Source organism: Dama dama, chromosome X, assembly GCF_033118175.1.
Source record: "Dama dama isolate Ldn47 chromosome X, ASM3311817v1, whole genome shotgun sequence".
Taxonomy (NCBI): domain Eukaryota; kingdom Metazoa; phylum Chordata; class Mammalia; order Artiodactyla; family Cervidae; genus Dama; species Dama dama.
The window spans coordinates 5,775,670-5,795,701 of NC_083714.1; the positions used below are offsets into that span (position 1 = coordinate 5,775,670).

At 40.2% G+C, this 20,032-nt stretch overlaps 1 protein-coding gene across 2 annotated transcripts in view; it reads right to left on the minus strand.

Moving 5' to 3' along the window:
* VBP1 (VHL binding protein 1) overlaps positions 1-19,541 on the minus strand; it is a 29,449-nt gene extending 9,908 nt beyond the window's left edge. For both annotated transcript variants that reach the window (XM_061135990.1, XM_061135989.1), the window contains exons 1-2: positions 19,384-19,541; positions 15,127-15,251 (exon numbers count right to left, since the gene is read on the minus strand). In XM_061135990.1, coding sequence (XP_060991973.1) covers positions 15,127-15,251; positions 19,384-19,476 — 218 coding nt within the window. In that variant the 5' untranslated portion in view covers positions 19,477-19,541. The remainder of the gene's footprint in view (positions 1-15,126; positions 15,252-19,383) is intronic.
* Between the last annotated feature and the right edge of the window lie 491 nt (positions 19,542-20,032).

Below are 20,032 nucleotides of genomic sequence, written 5' to 3' on the forward strand. Positions count from 1 at the left end.
TTTCGAATAATGATAATAAAAATGATCCAAAATCTTGAAAACAAAATGGAGTTACAGATAAATAGCCTGGAGACAAGGATTGAAAAGATTCAAGAAATGTTTAATAAAGACCTAGAAGAAATAAAAAAGAGTCAATTAAAAATGAATAATGCAATGAATGAGATCAAAAACACTTTGGAGGGAACCAAGAGTAGAATAACAGAGGCAGAAGATAGGATAAGTGAGGTAGACGATAAAATGGTGGAAATAAATGAAGCAGAGAGGAAAAAAGAAAAAAGGATCAAAAGAAATGAGGACAACCTCAGGGACCTCTGGGACACTGTGAAACACCCCAACATTCGAATCATAGGAGTTCCAGAAGAAGAAGACAAAAAGAAAGGCCATGAGAAAATACTCGAGGAGATAATACCTGAAAACTTCCCTAAAATGGGGAAGGAAATAGCCACCCAAGTCCAAGAAACCCAGAGAGTCCCAAACAGGATAAACCCAAGGCGAAACACCCCAAGACACATATTAATCAAATTAACAAAGATCAAACACAGAGACAAATATTAAAAGCAGCAAGGGAAAAACAACAAATAACACACAAAGGGATTCCCATAAGGATAACAGCTGATCTATCAATAGAAACCCTCCAGGCCAGAAGGGAATGGCAGGACATACTTAAAGTAATGAAAGAGAATAACCTACAACCTAGATTACTGTATCCAGCAAGGATCTCATTCAGATATGAAGGAGAATTCAAAAGCTTTACAGACAAGCAAAAGCTGAGAGAATTCAGCACCACCAAACCAGCTCTTCAACAAATGCTAAAGGATCTTCTCTAGACAGGAAATACAGAAAGGTTGTATAAACGTGAACCCAAAACAACAAAGTAAATGGCAACGGGACCACACCTATCAATAATTACCCTAAATGTAAATGGGTTGAATGCCCCAACCAAAAGACAAAGATTGGCTGAATGGATACAAAAACAAGACCCCTATATATGCTGTCTACAAGAGACCCACCTCAAAACAAGAGACACATACAGACTAAAAGTGAAGGGCTGGAAAAAAATATTTCATGCAAATGGAGACCAAAAGAAAGCAGGAGTGGCAATACTCACATCAGATAAAATAGACTTTCAAATAAAGGATGTGAAAAGAGACAAAGAAGGACACTACATAATGATCAAAGGATCAATCAAAGAAGAAGATATAACAATTATAAATATATATGCACCCAACATAGGAGCACCGCAATATGTGCGGCAAACACTACCGAGTATGAAAGAGGAAATTAATAGTAACACAATAATAGTGGGAGACTTTAATACCCCACTCACAACTATGGATAGATCAACTAAACAGAAAATTAACAAGGAAACACAAACCTTAAATGACACAATGGGCCAGCTAGACCTAATTGATATCTATAGGACATTTCACCCCAAGACAATCAACTTCACCTTTTTCTCAAGTGCACACGGAACATTCTCCAGAATAGATCACATCCTGGGCCATAAATCTGGTCTTGGAAAATTCAAAAAAATTGAAATCATTCCAGTCATCTTTTCTGACCACAGTGCAGTAAGATTAGATCTCAATTACAGGAAAAAAAATTGTTAAAACATCAAACATATGGAGGCTAAATAACACGCTTCTGAATAACCAACAAATCATAGAAGAAATCAAAAAAGAAATCAAAATATGTATAGAAATGAATGAAAATGAAAACACAACAACCCAAAACCTATGGGACACTGTAAAAGCAGTGCTAACGGGAAGGTTCATAGCATTACAGGCTTACATCAAGAAACAAGAAAAAAGCCAAATAAATAACCTAACTCTACACCTAAAGCAATTAGAGAAGGAAGAAATGAAGAACCCCAGGGTTAGCAGAAGGAAAGAAATCTTAAAAACCAGGGCAGAAATAAATGCAAAAGAAACTAAAGAGACCATAGCAAAAATCAACAAAGCTAAAAGCTGGTTTTTTGAAAAAATAAACAAAATTGACAAACCATTAGCAAGACTCATTAAGAAACAAAGAGAGAAGAACCAAATTAACAAAATTAGAAATGAAAACGGAGAGATCACAACAGACAACACTGAAATACAAAGGATCATAAGAGACTACTACCAGCAGCTCTATGCCAATAAAATGGACAACTTGGATGAAATGGACAAATTCTTAGAAAAGTATAACTTTCCAAAACTGAACCAGGAAGAAATAGAAGATCTTAACAGACCCATCACAAGCAAGGAAATCAAAACTGTAATAAAAAATCTTCCAGCAAGCAAAAGTCCAGGACCAGATGGCTTCACAGCTGAATTCTACCAAAAATTTAGGGAAGAGCTAACACCTATCTTACTCAAACTCTTCCAGAAAATTGCAGATGAAGGTAAGCTTCCAAACTCATTCTATGAGGCCACCATCACCCTAATTCCAAAACCAGACAAAGATGCCACAAAAAAAGAAAACTACAGGCCAATATCACTGATGAACATAGATGCAAAAATCCTTAACAAAATTCTAGCAAACAGAATCCAACAACATATTAAAAAAATCATACACCATGACCAAGTGGGCTTTATCCCAGGAATGCAAGGATTCTTTAATATCTGCAAATCAATCAATGTAATACACCACATTAACAAATTGAAAGATAAAAACCATATGATTATCTCAATAGATGCAGAGAAAGCCTTTGACAAAATTCAACACTCATTTATGATTAAAACTCTCCAAAAAGCAGGAACAGAAGGAACATACCTCAACATAATAAAAGCTATATATGACAAACCCACAGCAAGCATCACCCTCAATGGTGAAAAATTGAAAGCATTTCCCCTGAAATCAGGAACAAGACAAGGGTGCCCACTCTCACCACTACTATTCAACATAGTGTTGGAAGTTCTGGCCACAGCAATCAGAGCAGAAAAAGAAGTAAAAGGAATCCAGATAGGAAAAGAAGAAGTGAAACTCTCACTGTTTGCAGATGACATGATCCTCTACATAGAAAACCCTAAGGATACCACGAGAAAATTGCTAGAATTAATCAATGAATACACTAAAGTTGCAGGATATAAAATTAACACACAGAAATCCCTTGCATTCCTATATACTAACAATGAAAAAACAGAAAGAGAAATTAAGGAAACAATACCATTCACCATTGCAACAAAAAGAATAAAATACTTAGGAGTATATCTACCTAAAGAAACAAAAGACCTATACATAGAAAACTATAAAACACTGATGAAAGAAATCAAAGAGGACACAAACAGATGGAGAAACATACCGTGTTCATGGATTGGAAGAATCAATATTGTCAAAATGGCTATTCTACCCAAAGCAGTCTATAGATTCAATGCAATCCCTATCAAGCTACCAATGGTATTTTTCACAGAACTAGACCAAAGAATTTCACAATTTGTATGGAAATACAAAAAACCTCGAATAGCCAAAGTCATCTTGAGAAAGAAGAATGGAACTGGAGGAATCAACCTGCCTGACTTCAGACTCTACTACAAAGCCACAGTCATCAAGACAGTATGGTACTGGCACAAAGACAGAAATATAGATCAATGGAACAGAATAGAAAGCCCAGAGATAAATCCACGAACCTATGGACACCTTATCTTCGACAAAGGAGGCAAGGATATACAATGGAAAAAAGACAACCTCTTTAACAAGTGGTGCTGGGAAAACTGGTCAACCACTTGTAAAAGAATGAAACTAGAACACTTTCTAACACCATACACAAAAATAAACTCAAAATGGATTAAAGATCTAAATGTAAGACCAGAAACTATAAAACTCCTAGAGGAGAACATAGGCAAAACACTCTCCGACATAAATCACAGCAAGATCCTCTATGACCCACCTCCCAGAATATTGGAAATAAAAGCAAAACTAAACAAATGGGACCTAATGAAACTTAAAAGCTTTTGCACTACAAAGGAAACTATAAGTAAGGTGAAAAGACAGCCCTCAGATTGGGAGAAAATAATAGCAAATGAAGAAACAGACAAAGGATTAATCTCAAAAATATACAAGCAACTCCTGCAGCTCAATTCCAGAAAAATAAATGACCCAATCAAAAAATGGGCCAAAGAACTAAACAGACATTTCTCCAAAGAAGACATACAGATGGCTAACAAACACACGAAAAGTTGCTCAACATCACTCATTATCAGAGAAATGCAAATCAAAACCACAACGAGGTACCATCACACGCCAGTCAGGATGGCTGCTATCCAAAAGTCTCCAAGCAATAAATGCTGGAGAGGGTGTGGAGAAAAGGGAACCCTCTTACACTGTTGGTGGGAATGCAAACTAGTACAGCCGCTATGGAAAACAGTGTGGAGATTTCTTAAAAAACTGGACATAGAACTGCCATATGACCCAGCAATCCCACTTCTGGGCATACACACTGAGGAAACCAGATCTGAAAGAGACACGTGCACCCCAATGTTCATCGCAGCACTGTTTATAATAGCCAGGACATGGAAGCAACCTAGATGCCCATCAGCAGATGAATGGATAAGGAAGCTGTGGTACATATACACCATGGAATATTACTCAGCCATTAAAAAGAATTCATTTGAACCAGTCCTAATGAGATGGATGAAGCTGGAGCCCCTTATACAGAGTGAAGTAAGCCAGAAAGATAAAGAACATTACAGCATACTAACACATATATATGGAATTTAGAAAGGTGGTAACGATAACCCTATATGCAAAACAGAAAAAGAGACACAGAAATACAGAACAGACTTTTGAACTCTGTGGGAGAATGTGAGGGTGGGATATTTCAAAAGAACAGCATGTATACTATCTATGGTGAAACAGATCACCAGCCCAGGTGGGATGCATGAGACAAGTGCTCCGGCCTGGTGCACTGGGAGGACCTGGGGGAATCGGGTGGAGAGGGAGGTGGGAGAGGGGATCGGGATGGGGATACGTGTAAATCCATGGCTGATTCATATCAATGTATGACAAAACCCACTGAAATGTTGTGAAGTGATTGGCCTCCAACTAATAAAAAAAATAAAAAATAAAAAAAATTAAAAAAAAAAGCTGGCAAAATATCAAACTGGAAAAAAATAAATAAAGAAATAAAGTGCAAAAAATGATATGTAAAAAAAAAATAAATAAAAAAAATACTATTTTCAAGTTAGGTAATAATTATTACTAAAATTATAAATGGATCATTGGTTTGAACACAGGAAATTTACGAAAACAATGACAGACATGATGAGACTGATCAGACTGAACCAACTGGACATCCACACATAAACACAGGCATACATACACATTTCTCGAAACTTAAGTTGAGATGAATCACATATGTAAAGTATGATGCAAAACTATAATGCTCCTAGAAGATAACACAGGAAAAAACCTAGATGACCTTGGGTCTGGTAATGATTTTTTAGATATAATACCAAAGACATAATCCATAAAAGAAATACTTGATATGACAGACTTTAATGAAAAGACAAGCCACAGACTGGGATACGATATCTGCAAAAGACACATGTGATAAAGGACTGGTATCCAAAATATAAAAAGAACTTTCAAAACTCAACAATAAGGAACAACTGTATTAAAAAATGGACCAAAGGACTTAACAGATACCCTACCAAAGAAGATATACAAATGGCAAATAAGCATATGAAAAGATGCTCCACATCATATATCATCAGTATCAGTATCAGTTCAGTCACTCAGTCGTGTCCGACTCTGTGACCCCATGAACCGCAGCATGCCAGGCCTCCCTATCCATCAACAGAGAAATGAAAATTTAAACAATGACATAACCACTGCAAAACTATTCTAGGCTTCCCAGGTGGCGCTAGTGGTAAAGAATCTGCCTGCCAATGCAGGAGATGCGTGTTTGATCCCTGAGTCAGGACGATCTCTTGGAGGCGGGCATGGCCACCCACTCCAATACTCTTGCCTGGAGAATCCAATGGACAGAGGAGCCTGGTGGGCTACACTCCATGGGGTTGCAAAGAGTCAGCCACGACTGAGCCACTGAGCACACAGACACCTGTTACAATGGCCAAAATCCAGAATACTGACAACTCTGGATGCTGGTGAGGATATGAAGCAACGTTAATTTTCATTCATTGCTGGAGGGAATGCAACATGGTACAGTCACTTTGGAAGACAGTTTGTCAGGTTCTTACAAAACTAAACACATTCTTACCATACGATCCAGCAATCATGCTCCTTGGTATTTATCCAAAGGAGCTGGAAACTCAGGTCCAAATAAAAATTGCACACAAATGATTATAGAAGCTTTATTCATAATTGCCCAAACTTGGAAGCAACCCAGATGCCCTTGGTAGGCAAACAGAGAAATAAATTGTGGTCCATTTGGACAATGGAATAATATTCACTGCTAAAAAGAGATGATCTATCAAGCTATGAAAGACATGCAAAAAGCCTAAATGCATATGACGAAATGAAAGAAACCAACCTGAGAGGGTTACTACATACTATAGGATTCTGGCTGTAAGACATTCTGGAAAACACAAAACTATGGAGACAGTAAAAGCATCACTGGTTGCCAGGGGTTTAGGAAGGGGAGGGAGGGATGAATATATGGCACACAGAGCATTCTTACCGCAGTGAACCTACTCTGTATGATACTATAATGACAGATACATGTCATGGTGCATGTGTTCAAATCCATCAAATGTACAACATAAGAGTGGACACTAATGTAAACTATGGACCTTATCAATATTGGTTCATCAACTGTAACAAATGTTCCACTCTGGTGAAAGGTATAAATAATGGGAAGGTTATACGTGTGTAGGCGCCAGGGCTAAATAGGAAACCTCTGTACTTTATGCTCCATTTTGCTACAAAACTAAAACTGCCTTTAAAAATAAAGCCTATTCAATTTTAAAAAACTAGTAGCAACTGATTCCCAAATGAAGTCACTCTCACTGACAAGAGGTAACAATATGTTGAAAACACTCAAAGCCAAACTCAGAGAATACAGAATGAGACCTTTTTAATAGCTCTTTTATTTTTGACGATTAGAAGCGGCCCAAGGCTTTCAAGTGTTTCACATGGAAAAATGTGCAAAACTATTCTGGGAGTCCTGTCAAATCACAGTGTAATTTGTAACCAAATGGACTAAAAACGGACTAAAAATAAAGCTGTGGAACTTTCAGAAGACATGCAACTAAATATTATTAGAGATCAGCATGCAAATAAATTCTAAATATGATAATGAACATGTACTTCCTGAATCATATAAAGAAAGTCACAGTACGTGTGAACGAGGTTAGCACAGCAAACTTCTTTACAATCTGTGCTACTGACCTGGGAAATGTGTCACAGAAGCCTGCTGCTTGTAGTATCACTATCTGGCAAGACAACCCAGTGAAGAGTCGAGAAACACACACTTAGCATTGATTTTTTTGTAAGCATAGCTTGAAGGCTAGTGTTCTGTGAACTCTTTACAATTCAATACAGATGTCATATATTTCTCAATTTTGCTCCTCTTTATCTATGCTGATATATGTAAATGCAAGAAAGATGTAGGTGTGTTCATGTGTATAGTATCTGATAGACATGTAACATTAGTATGTTCAGATCAAATTGTTTAGGTCATACAAATGATTTCTATGTTATATTGTTGTACATGTAGATATTACATGTAATATATAGGTTATGAAGCATAGCAATCAATCAAGCAGCTGCAACTCTGGACATCTCAGGAACTAGACCACCAAAGCCACTGCACATGTCTGAGCAATACACCCTCCCCACCCTTGTTGTGCCCAATTCCCCACAACCACATGGACTGCAGCACACCAGGCTTCTCTGTCCTTCACTATCTCCCAGAGTTTGCTCAAACTCATGTCCAGTGAGTCAGTGATGCCATCTAACCATCTTATCCCCTATTCTTCTACTCTCAATCTTTCCCAGCATCAGCATCTTTTCCAATGAGCTGGCTCTTCATATCAGGTGGCCAAAGGATTGGAGCTTCAGCTTCAGCATCAGTCCTTCCCATGAAAATTCAGGGTTCATTTCCTTCAGGATGGACTGGTTTGATCTCCTTGCTGTCCAAGGGACTCTTAAGAGTCTCCTACAGCATCACAATTTGAAAGCATCAATTCTTTGTTGCTCAGCCATCTTTATGGACCAATTCTCACATCCATATATGACTACTGGCAAAACTACTGACATCACTGGAAAAGTGAGTCTCTGCTTTTTAATATGCTGTCTAGGTTTCTCACAGTTTTTCTTCCAAGGAGCAAGTGTCTTTTAATTGTGTGGCCACAGTTACCATCCACAGTGATTTTAGAGCCCAAGAAGATAAAATCTACCACTGTTTTCACTTTTTCCCTATCTATTTGCCATGAAGTGACGGGACCGGATGCCATGATCTTAGCTTTCTGAATGCTGAGTTATGTCATTTTCATTCTCCTCTTTCACGCTCAAGAGACTCTTTAAGTGTCTCTTCGCTTTCTGCCATCAGTGTGTGGCATCTGCATATCTGAGGTTGTTATTTCTCCGGGCAGTCTTGATTCCAGCTTGTGATTCATCCAGCCTGGCATTTCGCATGATGTACTCTGCATAGAAGCTAAATAAGCAGCGTGACAATATACAGCCTTGTCATACTCTTTTACCAATTTTGAACAAGTCTGTTGTTCCACATCCGACTCTAACCGTTTCTTCTTGACCTGCATACAGGTTTCTCAGGAGACAGGTAAGATGGTCTGGTATTCCCATCTCTTTATTTTCCAGTTTGTTGTGTTCCACACAGTCAAAAGCTTTAGCATAGTCAATGTCACAGAAGTAGACGTTTTTCTGAATTCCCTTGCTTTTTCTATGATCCAACAGATGCTGGCAATTTGATCTCTGGTTCCTCCCCATCCTGCTCTGTCCCAAAAAACAGCAGCTCTCCTGAACTGTGTGTTAATAGTCCCATTTTTACTACTTCAAATAGTTTCACTAGTTACGTGTATTCCAAAACAATATATTCTTTGCTAGTTTCTTGATACAAATGGGCTCACGTTAGTTGCATTTTCCTGGTGTTTGCTTTATAACCCAATCAAATTCCAAAGAGTTGTTCATCTGTTTTCACTGCTGTGTAATATACATTTACAAATATAACACAACCTGTTCATCCATTCTCCTGTCAATGGACATTTGGGTCAGTTCTAGGTCTTTGTTATTCTATGAACAATGAAAATTTCTAGATGAGAGGAGAGACAGAAGGGAACTAGATGAAGTCTTCAAAGGGAGGAGCATTTAAGGCTAAAGGGCAAATTTCTAGTTGGTTTTCCTCCCTCTAAATTGCCCTGCGTGAATCACATTACCTACCCCATGACTGTAAAAGGGCAGAAAAACAATACAACTGGCCAGAGGCAGGGAAATGGTCAGACTGAGGACTGAGAAGACAGTACTGGCCCCTAGTAGTTCTGTTCTCCCCATCGTCCTCCCAGGGGAGATGCCAGTGAAACCAGTCAAAGAGAAAGGAATGGAAAGAATCTCCCAGAGCCTGAGGCACTTGGCCGAGGAGAAGGAGCATTTGTCTGATGGCCATGCCATAGAGTGTAAACTCTGCCCACCAGGAAGGACTTGAATTACTCACTCCCACTTCCACACACATTACTGGCCAAAGGGAACGGATAACCCTGAGGGAATATGAGCTGACAGGGGAAAAAAATGGTCATCTGATAAACTCAACTACAAAATAAAATAAAGAAAATAAACTCAACGACCTCTACTGGATGAAACAAGTGCAGTTTAGTTCAGTTCAGTTGCTCAGTTGTGTCCAACTCTTTGTGACCCCATAGACTGCAGCATGCCAGGCCTCCCTGTCCATCACCAACTCCTGGAGTTTACCCAAACTCATGTCCATGGAGTCGGTGATGCCATCCAAATACTAAAAGATTACACAGTGAATATTTTTAAATACCTCAAAAAGACAAGACAGGATACTGGTAATATAAAAAAGAAACAAGGAGCTGTAAGAAGAACCAAAAATACTAGGTATAAAAAATGTAATGGCTGAAATAAAGGACTCATGGATAGCAATCCATTTAATCGTCAAAAGACAAAATTACTGAAGTCAGCAGAAAAAAGGAAACAAAACAGAAAGGGAAGGCAGAATTAGAAGAGTTAATTAACATCCACATTAACACGAATCCCAGAATGAGAAAAGGAAAAAAATTAACAGATGTTCGAAAAAAATGATAATCACAAAATTTCCAGTTACAGAAATTTATAAAAGCACATAAAAATTCAAGTGTTAAAGAGATCACCACACGAAAATTATGAAATAATAAGTAACTTTTATACAGCTGAAGGTAAATTTAAATGACAGGGTGCAAGAAAAGACAAACAACATGTGTAAAGAAAAGGTTAACATCCACACTACACAGAACCGTCTGCTGTAAAACAATCAACCATAGAAGTAGTTTTGTTGCATAGCTGCTATCAGAGGTCAGGGAACTAACTTTCAGGGGAAAAATAAGATAAGAATAAAACTGGAAAAGGCTTTGAGTTGAGCAGTGAGGACTACAGAAAAGCATGTGTCTCGAGGCAGGTGCCAATACCAGCTGGAGACCTGAGCCTGGGCCCTTGACACACTTCAGTTGGGAGCTCACATATTAAGTGCAAGAACTAGGAACAGGGTTCAAGAGGTCCAAGGCTGATATAGATGCACAGCTGCCAAAAAACAAACTCCTCTATGGATAAAAGTGATCCACACAGGTATCCATGGCTACAGGAACCTGAATATAAGTCAGTTAAGAAAGAATTTAAGAAACATAGCCTCAAAAAAGACAAATCTGTATGCAGGACAAGAAGCAACAGTAAAAACCAGACATGGAACAATGGACTGGTTCCAAATTGAGAAAGGAGTATACAACGCTGTATATTGTCACCCTGCTTATTTAACTTATATGCAGAGTACATCTTGCAAAATGCCGGGCTGGATGAAGCACTAGCTGGAAGCAAGATTGCCAGGAGAAATATCAATAACCTCAAATATGCAGATGACACCACCCTTATGGCAGAAAGCGAAGAACTAAAGAGCCTCTTGATATATTGATGAAAGTGAAACAGGTGAGTGAAAAAGCTGGCTTAAAACTCCAACATTCAAAAAACTAAGATCATGGCATCCAGTCCCTCACTTCATGGCAAACAGATGGGGAAACAATGGAAACAGTGAGACAGATTTTATTTTGGGGGCTCCAAAATCACGATGGTGATTGCAGCCATGAAATTAAAAGACGCTTTTTCCTTGGAAGAAAAGCTATGACCAACCTAGACAGCATATTAAAAAGCAGAGACATTACTTTACCAACAAAAGTCCGTATAGTCAAAGCTATGGTTTTTCCAGTAGTCATGTACAGATGTGAGAGTTGGACCATAAAGAAAGCTGACTGCCAAAGAACTGATGCTTTCGAACTGTAGTGTTGGTGAACTCTTGACAGTCCCTTGGACTGCAAGGAGATCCAACCAGTCCATCCTAAAGGAAATCACTCCTGAATATTCATTGGAAGGACTGATGCTGAAGCTGAATTCCCAAACTTTGGCCATACGACGTGAAGAACTGACTCACTGGAAAAGACCCTGATGCTGGGAAAGATTGAAGGCAGGAGGAGAAGGGGACAACAGAGGATGAGATGGTTGGATGGCATCACTGACTCAATGGACATGAGTTTGAGCAAGCTCTGGGAGTTGGTGATGGACAGGCATGCCGCAATGCATACAGTCACAAAGAGTCGGACGCGACTGAACTGAACTGAAAACAAAAGAGCTGACAATCTTCAAAGTATCCAAAAACAAAAATGAGCTTATCGAAAAAGATAGGTTGGATTTAAAAAAAATCCATATGTTGTTTACATGGAACACCCTTAAATATAAATAGTAAAAACAGTTGAAAGAAAAGGCATTAGAGAAGATATACCAAGAAAATGTTAGCCACCACTTCCGGGCATATATCTGGAGAAAGCCATGATTCGAAAGGATACATGCACCTCAATGTTCATTGCAGCACTGTTTACAACAGCCAGGACATGGAAACAACCTAAATGTCTATGGACAGAGGAATGGATAGAGAAGATGCAGTATATATGTACCATGAAGTATTACTCAGCCATAAAAAGGAATGACATCATGCCATTTGCAGCAACACAGATACACCTAGAGATTGTGATATGAAGTGAATTAAGTCAGAGAGGGAAAGACAAGCATCACGTGGCATTGCTTACATGGGGAATCTAAAAGGGTACACATGTACTTATTTACAAAACAGAAACAGACTCGCAGATGTATAAAACAAACTTCTGGTTACTAGGGAGGAAATAAAAGGTGAGGGATAAATTCAGAAATTGGGATTGACATATACACACTACTTTACAGAAATCAGATAACTAGTGAGGCCCTACTATATAGCACAGTGAACTCTGTAATGACCTATATGGGAAAAGAATCTAAAAAAGAGTGGATATATGTATATGTATAGCTGATTCCCTTTGCTATATGGCAGAAACACAGTATTATAAATCAACATACTCCAACAATAGATTTTTTTTAAATGTTAGCCAAAACAAAGGTGAAGTAGCTCTAAGTCTCCAACAAAACTGACTAAAACAAGACACATTATTTTACTTGGGTTTAAAATCAGCAAGAAGACTTCATAATTCTCAAACTGCATGTACCTAATGAAACAGAGTAAAAAGCTTAAAAAAGAAAAGGATAGAAATTGTTTCAGGTTAAGATGGCAGCAGACCCAGCACGTGTGCTTCTAACTGCTCCAAGTAGCCAGGGAAAATACATACTTCCTTTGCAGCCAGGCAGCAGAGAGCTGTTGAGGTGACGGACTACAGGGCTAATCTTGCCAGGGACAAACTGAGAGGTGAGCCGACTTCTTATAGCCACTTTTACCAAAAAGCACATGAAGGGACGTTTCTGTTTATAAAAACATGCCAGCTTATTAAGAAATAAAAAACAAATAACTGAATTAGAACATCAGCATTTTGCAACTCATCACTAATGAATTGAGGAATTAAGTATCATTGTAGGAGAGAACTAGATATTATCTGCCTCTTAATGGAGAAATCATATACAAACCTATGCAAGTGTCACCAAAACACAAAAAGAGAAGAGAAAGAAACAAAAGAAAAACCTGATTATGAACAAGAATGCAGAGACAACTATCAATGTATAATACACAGAAAGGGCAAAGAAACATACTTGAAAAGCCCACAACTGCTGTGAAATTTAGCAACGTCCTTCTGAATAACCCACAGATTATAGATCAAAGTGTGAGATAAACAATAAACCTCTGAGAATAAAACATGAAGAGAATATCCTCATGAACTTGGGATATTTCTTAAACAGGATACAAAAAGCACTAACCATTAAGGAAAAAAAACTGTTAAATCAAAGTACATTCAAATTAAATGTTAAGTCAAACAGGATGTCCACAGTGTATCCATTTTAAAAAAGAAAGAGGAATTCCCATCTAAACACCAACTTTTGTATCTTTACCTAAGTGGTACCCTCATACCCAGACTACCCTTCCTCCCTTTAGTCTGCTTCTAAGCTCATAACCAGCCTTCAACATTCTACACAGCCATCTGCTCCTCTTGGAAGTCTCCCCTGAACCCCTGTGTCTCCCTGCAGCTCACCCCTTAACCTCTGCTAACTCATCACTCCATGCCACAACACCTTAACTGCTATACTATGTGTACTTCTTTTATTTACACACCTATCATGCCACTAGACTACACCCCTACTGAAAGCAGATATTGCTATTTTACCCAAAAATAGTATCTGGCACCTATTAGGAACTCCATAATATTTGACATCAGAATGCTGGCACATGTGTATAGCAGGTGTCCATAAGTATTTATTACAGTGAATTGACTGCATAAGCCACTATAAAAATATAAGGGAATAAAGGACTGAAAATGAGAATATTTTTGGCCCAAGCCTATTAGTTATGAAATCTTGGGAAAGTTGTAACTTCTGTGGGTCTGCCATCTCATTGGCAAAATGAAAAAATGAAGTAGATATTTAAGATGTTATGATCCTAGATGCTATGGAATAAGGACTTCAATACTCATTCTGTTAGGTTTTCAAAAGCATCTTAGACTGACAACAGCAAGTGCTGGTGAGATTGAAGAACTGGAACTCCCATACATTGCTGTAATGTAATATACAACAATAATTGCATATAATAACTTCAATAATGTAATACTGCTGTAATGTAATAATGTAATGTGGCTGTATAATATGCTAGAGCCACCTAGGATTTTTGGTAGTTTCTCATAAAATTAAACATACTTACCGTACAAGTCAGCGATTCTACCTCTTGGATAATAATCCAGGAGAAATGAAAATATATGTCCATGCAAAGATTTAAAACCAAATGGGGAAACAACCCAAATGTCCATTAATAAGCAAATAGATAAAAATACACAAAAACTGTGGTAAACCCACATACAGTGGAAAATGACTCAGCACTAAAAAGAAACTAATTTACTGATACCCACAGTACCATGGATGATGACTCTCAAAACCACTATACTAAGTGTAAGAAGTGAAGTGAAGTCACTCAGTCATGTCCGACTCTTTGCGACCCCGTGGACTGTAGCCTACCAGGCTCCTCCATCCATGGGATTCTCCAGGCAAGAATACTGGAGTGGGTTATCATTTCCTTCTCCAGGGGATCTTCCCAACCCAGGGATTGAACCCGGGTCTCCCGCATTGGAGGCAGACGCTTTAATCTCTGAGCCACCAGGGAAGCCCTAGTGTAGGAGCCTGACATAAAAGAGTAGTTACTATATGGTTCCAGTCATATGACATTCAAGGACAGACAAAACTAATTTATGGTGAAAATAATCAGAACAGTGTTTGTCTCTAAGAGCGGACATGGTTGGCCGGAAAGGGCTGGGAGGAAACTTCCTGGGTAACAGAAATGTTCCATATGTTTATCTGGGCAGTGGTTACAGAAATGGATACATTTATCAAAATTCATAAAACTGAATATTCAACACATAGATATTTTATCTGATTGCAAATTATCTCAATCTTTCAAAAGTTTCAGTGATGTAATATTGACCTTAAAAACTTAGAAATTTTTACACTTACCTCCTTTTCTTTTGCGCAAGGTTGAGTTCCATAAACTTATACTTCTGGTACTGTTCATCCAGCTTCTTCAGTACAATATCTGCAGTCTCATTCCCAGGCTGTTTCATGAAGGAATCTACATCCTCCTTTTAATATCAAAAATAATACATTAAGAATTTTACAATTCATACCTCAGATTTTTGACTGCTTTAGCTTTTTTAAAACATAAAAGGAGCTTGGGGGTGGGGGAGGGGGAAGAGCTTGTGTTTCTTTTTCTCCAAGACTTGTTTTTAACTTTTTTAGTTATAAAGAATTAGATACCATTTCAGACAGTGCACATACGTTATGTAGCTAATTTATTCTTCTCCCACCTTCCTATTTACATATAGGGAAAGATGACCTTGCTGCTTCATGTATCTGCCATGCAGCACTCACAGTAAATACAAAAATTACCAACAAACACGTCATTTAGTCATGTGCCTTAGCCACAAAATGATTCAAAATTATCCATTACTTACAATTTTAACTCTACAAGTTCTGCCATAAAAATCATACTAAATATGGTCATTAGGTTCCCAAGAGAAGCCACAAATGCTTCCTTAAGTTACCAACTGATCAAAATAAAGTAAGCCAAAGTGTAAAAGTGTTAGTTGCTCAGTTAGGTCCGACTCTTTGTGATCCCATGGACTGTAGCCTGCCAGACTCCTCTGTACATGGAATTCTCCAGGCCAGAATACTGGAGTGGGTTGCCATTCCCTTCTCCAGGGGATCTGCCCACCCCAGGGGTCAAACCCAGGTCTCCCACATTGCAGGCAGATTCTTTACCATCTGAGCCACCAGGAAAGCCCAAGACTAAAAGGCAAACAAAACAATCTTTTGTAATAGGAATAAATAAGCAAAAGAAAAGCAATAAAACTGAACAGCATTTTTAATGTATACTACACATGATGGTCCTGTTAAGTTAGTTAAATAGATAACAATCAGGAACTAGGTGAAACTCTATCGAAACAAAGGAGATTCTGTAAGAACCTTCCAGTAGTTTAAACAACTTTAGTCCTTCAGTACAAGAAACTTAAATTCAGACTTTTGCTGCTGTACTTCATTCTCCTTGCTCGTGTCTAAGCATCTAATAACATATGCTAGAAACATTTCTTTTCCTCTAACAATCCTTCTAGGAAGATGCTATCTCCATTTTATTTCCAAATTATCTTACAGTTTCTGGGATCTCTGCTTATCTGGTATAAGCATTATTCTTTTTTTTTTTTTTAAGCATTATTCTTATTCATGCTTACTAGCTAGGGTTTCCCTGATGGCTCAGCAGGAAAAGAATTGGTCTGCAACACAGGAGATGCAGGAGATAAGGGTTGGGGGAGGTTCCCTGGAGGAGGGCATGGCAACCCACTCTGGTTTTCTTGCTGGGAAAATCCCATGGACAGAGGAGCCTGGCAGGCTACGGTCCATGGGATCGCAAGAGTTAGACACCACAAGCAACAACAGGTGAGCACGTGCTTACCAGCTCAAAGGGAGTATTTTTGCTAAAACCAAGCAAGAAGAAAAAGGAAAAGAAACACAGCAAAGGAGTGAACTATGAAGCCATCAAGTAGACTCTGTAAAAGAAAACTGAAAAGGTGAGCCTGAGGCAACAGCTGAGTTCTGCATGGTGATCAAGTGCAAGGAGATAGCATCTTCCTAGAAGCATTGTTGTAGGAAAAGAAATGTTTTTGGCACATGTTATTAGAAGCTTAGACACGAGCAAGGAGAAGGAACTACAGCAGCAAAAGTCTGTGGTTAAGACTCAGGGGCTGCATGGCTTGAATGCTGGCTGCATCACGTACTAGCTGTGCAGACCATGAGGCAGTTGTTTAACCCTTGTCTTGGCCTCAATCTGTAAAGCAAAAAGTGCCTCTTCCCCACAGGAGATTAAATGAGTTACCAGGTATCAAAGACTCAGAAGAGGACACAGTGGCTAGTAAGTGTTCAACAAACATTAGATATGGCTAAGGGAACAGATGGAAGCACCAAGAATTCTGTCCTGGGGTGGTGGTCAGGAAAAACTAGAGGTCATATCTGAACTAGATGTTGAAAGATGGAGCAGCCAACCAATGGACAAGGGGAGAAAAGAACAATTAAAGCAGAGAAAGAAAAAAAATTACTGTACCAACTGGAATGGGGAAAAGGCAGTCTGACTTCTAACCACTATGGTACACTGCCTCTTATTACCAAAATGAATATGTATTAAGTATCTACTTGCAATAATGAAAGCACATTCTCTGTTTCTCAGACGAAATCTGTAAGTAATGTTATCCTTATTTCAGTTAAAGAAACAGAGGGGCTCAAAGTTGTAAAACAATATGCTCAAGATAAGCAGCAACTGGGAAGCAGAGGCAGGATTCAAACTCTGGTCTCGAAACCAACGTTCTTTATAAAATACCATGCTATTTCCCATTAGTTGGGGAACATAAAATATTTATATAAATTTGGATTGTTTATATATATTGATATAAATTTTAAAGATCCAGAAAAAGCAACTCATAACATTTTAGAGAAAATGCATTTTAAGATAACACTTTATATAGCCCCTTGATAAACTTTATATTCCTGAATTAGATTTCTGAAGCCATGAATGCAGGATTGAGCACCATGAATGCAGGATTTTAAGGCACTATGGAAATTCAATCTGACATTTAGTTGTGAGTTTATACTGTGTGCCAGGCACTGTTTTAGGATCAGGGGAAATGCCAGTGAGCAAGATTACCTCACTTTCCTCCCAGCAGCAGAGCATGGCATGGAAGTAGAGGTCTGGAGCCCACAGACTGACCAAGTTTAAAGCTTGGATAACTCACTCACACATTGTGTGACTTGGGGCAAATTACTCAAGGACTCTGGGCCTCAGTCTGAACATGAACAAAATGAGAATAACAGTACTTGCCTCTTACTGAGTTGTGTGAAAGCATTAGGAATGTGCCTGACATTCAACAAATTTTGTCTCTTGTTGATTAGCTGGGAGATGAGCGGAAAGAAATACATGGCACATTTCAGGGACAAAACAAATAAAATAAAATAGGACAAAACCGAATCAGCCAATGCAAATATTCATACAGTGCATATAAAACTGGTCTAAGTAAAAGACAGGGGTCTTCTGAACGGTGGAAGATTTCATCAACAAAAAGCCAGTCCAGGTTCGACGCATGAGACAGGATGCTCAGGGCTAGTGCACTGGGACGACCCTGAGGGATGGGATGGGGAGGGAGGTGGGAGAGGGGTTCAGGATGGGGAACACATGTACATCCATGGCTGATAAATGTCAATGTACGGCAAAAACCACTACAATATTGTAATTAGCCTCCAATTAAAATAAATAAATTTTTTCAAAAAGGCAGAGATAAGACAATATCAGGACAAAGCAAAAGGTGGAGAAATTTCCATTAAGGTTTTATAGTAGTTCAGCCAGAACTGAGTGGAGAAAGATGGGTGATACTGGCCTGGAACACCCATCAGGTTTTCTCAACACTCAACTAGTTCTCATCTCAAACACTATTTCGAGAACAGCCTCATGGAGAGACAGGACTGAAAGCCTCTACGGGCTTCTGTTTGGCCTTGGTTTAGTCTCCCGGTTCAGTGAACCCTCCAACACGGCATTGCTGGCTTCCCCTGTGAACTTCACCCAATTGACTCTCTACGTTGTTAGAACCGTGTACCTCAAAGTGATTACAAGTGTCTTCACTTAGACAACCTTCTAGTGAGCGCCCGCGACTAGCGGGCTAAGGCCATGGCCTAGCGGGTTCCACAAGGCCTTCGAGAGCTTTCCCGGCCGTCGCCCCCCATCATGGGGTCTTCTTCCGAGACCACAGGCCGCCGCAGCCCTTCCACACCCGAGGTGTCATTTTCGAGCTTCACACCTGAGCCCCAGCTCCGTTACCCCGTCCCCCTCGGTCTCCCCGGAATCCAGGCTGAGGCTCCAGCTTCTCACCTCCTCCCATCTTCCGGGAAGCGGGGTCTGAACCTAAGGCCGCGGAGGGCGGGGGAAGGCGGTCCCTCAAAGCGGTCCCGCCTCCGCCCCCGAGTCCTCCAGCCCCGCGCCCCCTTTGCGCCGGTGACCTGCTCGGACGGCAGGCCCCCTCCCAGGCAGGTCCCGCCCCAGTTTAGTCCCTCCAGGCCGGAGCACCCCCTCCCGGATAACTGGGCCCAACGCCTCTCCCCCCAACAACCGAGGCCCGGGTGAGGGGCCAGGAAGAAAGGGAACAACAGCGTAGCATCAAGCACCCACTGGCCGCTTACCACAAAAACCGCTTCAGGAATCCCCAGGTGGAGTCGCCTCCCGTTCCCCGCGGCCACTTCTCCCACACCACAACCGTCCTTAGAGGCCGCCATTTTGGAGAAGCGAGCGCGCAACTAACGTGTCTCGCCAGCGGCCTGTAGCCGGGGGCCTGTGATTGGCTCGGCTGACAGCGGCGGGCCGCCCGCCCCCCCCGCCCCCCCCGCCCCGCCTGGAAGTCTGTGCGGTCGTTGGCTTACAGGAAGTACCCGCCCCGTCCCCCGCGCGGCAGAGTCGCTCGATCTGTGGGTTCTAATTGGCTGCGCGGGTGAGTGACAGGCGTGGAAGGGCCGCGGGGGCGAGGCTGGCTCTGCGGGAAGGACCAATACCGAGTCCTGGGAAAAGGGATTCAGGGGGTTTTGTTGGTGGGGCGGCGGGCTGAAGGATGCTGACAATCCTGGAAGCAGCTGGAACAGACTCCACTGCCAGCCCGGAACAGTCCTCTCCAGAATAACCTTCGAAGCTACCCGATCCCTTCTCGAATTCAAGCAGACTCGAGACCTAGACGCCACCATGGGACTTGGGCCTTGGTGACATTCTGGGCCCACGATCCTCTCGAGCTTTTTGGCCCCTGAAGGGTGCTTGTTTTGAACCTGCTTCCGAGTGGACCCA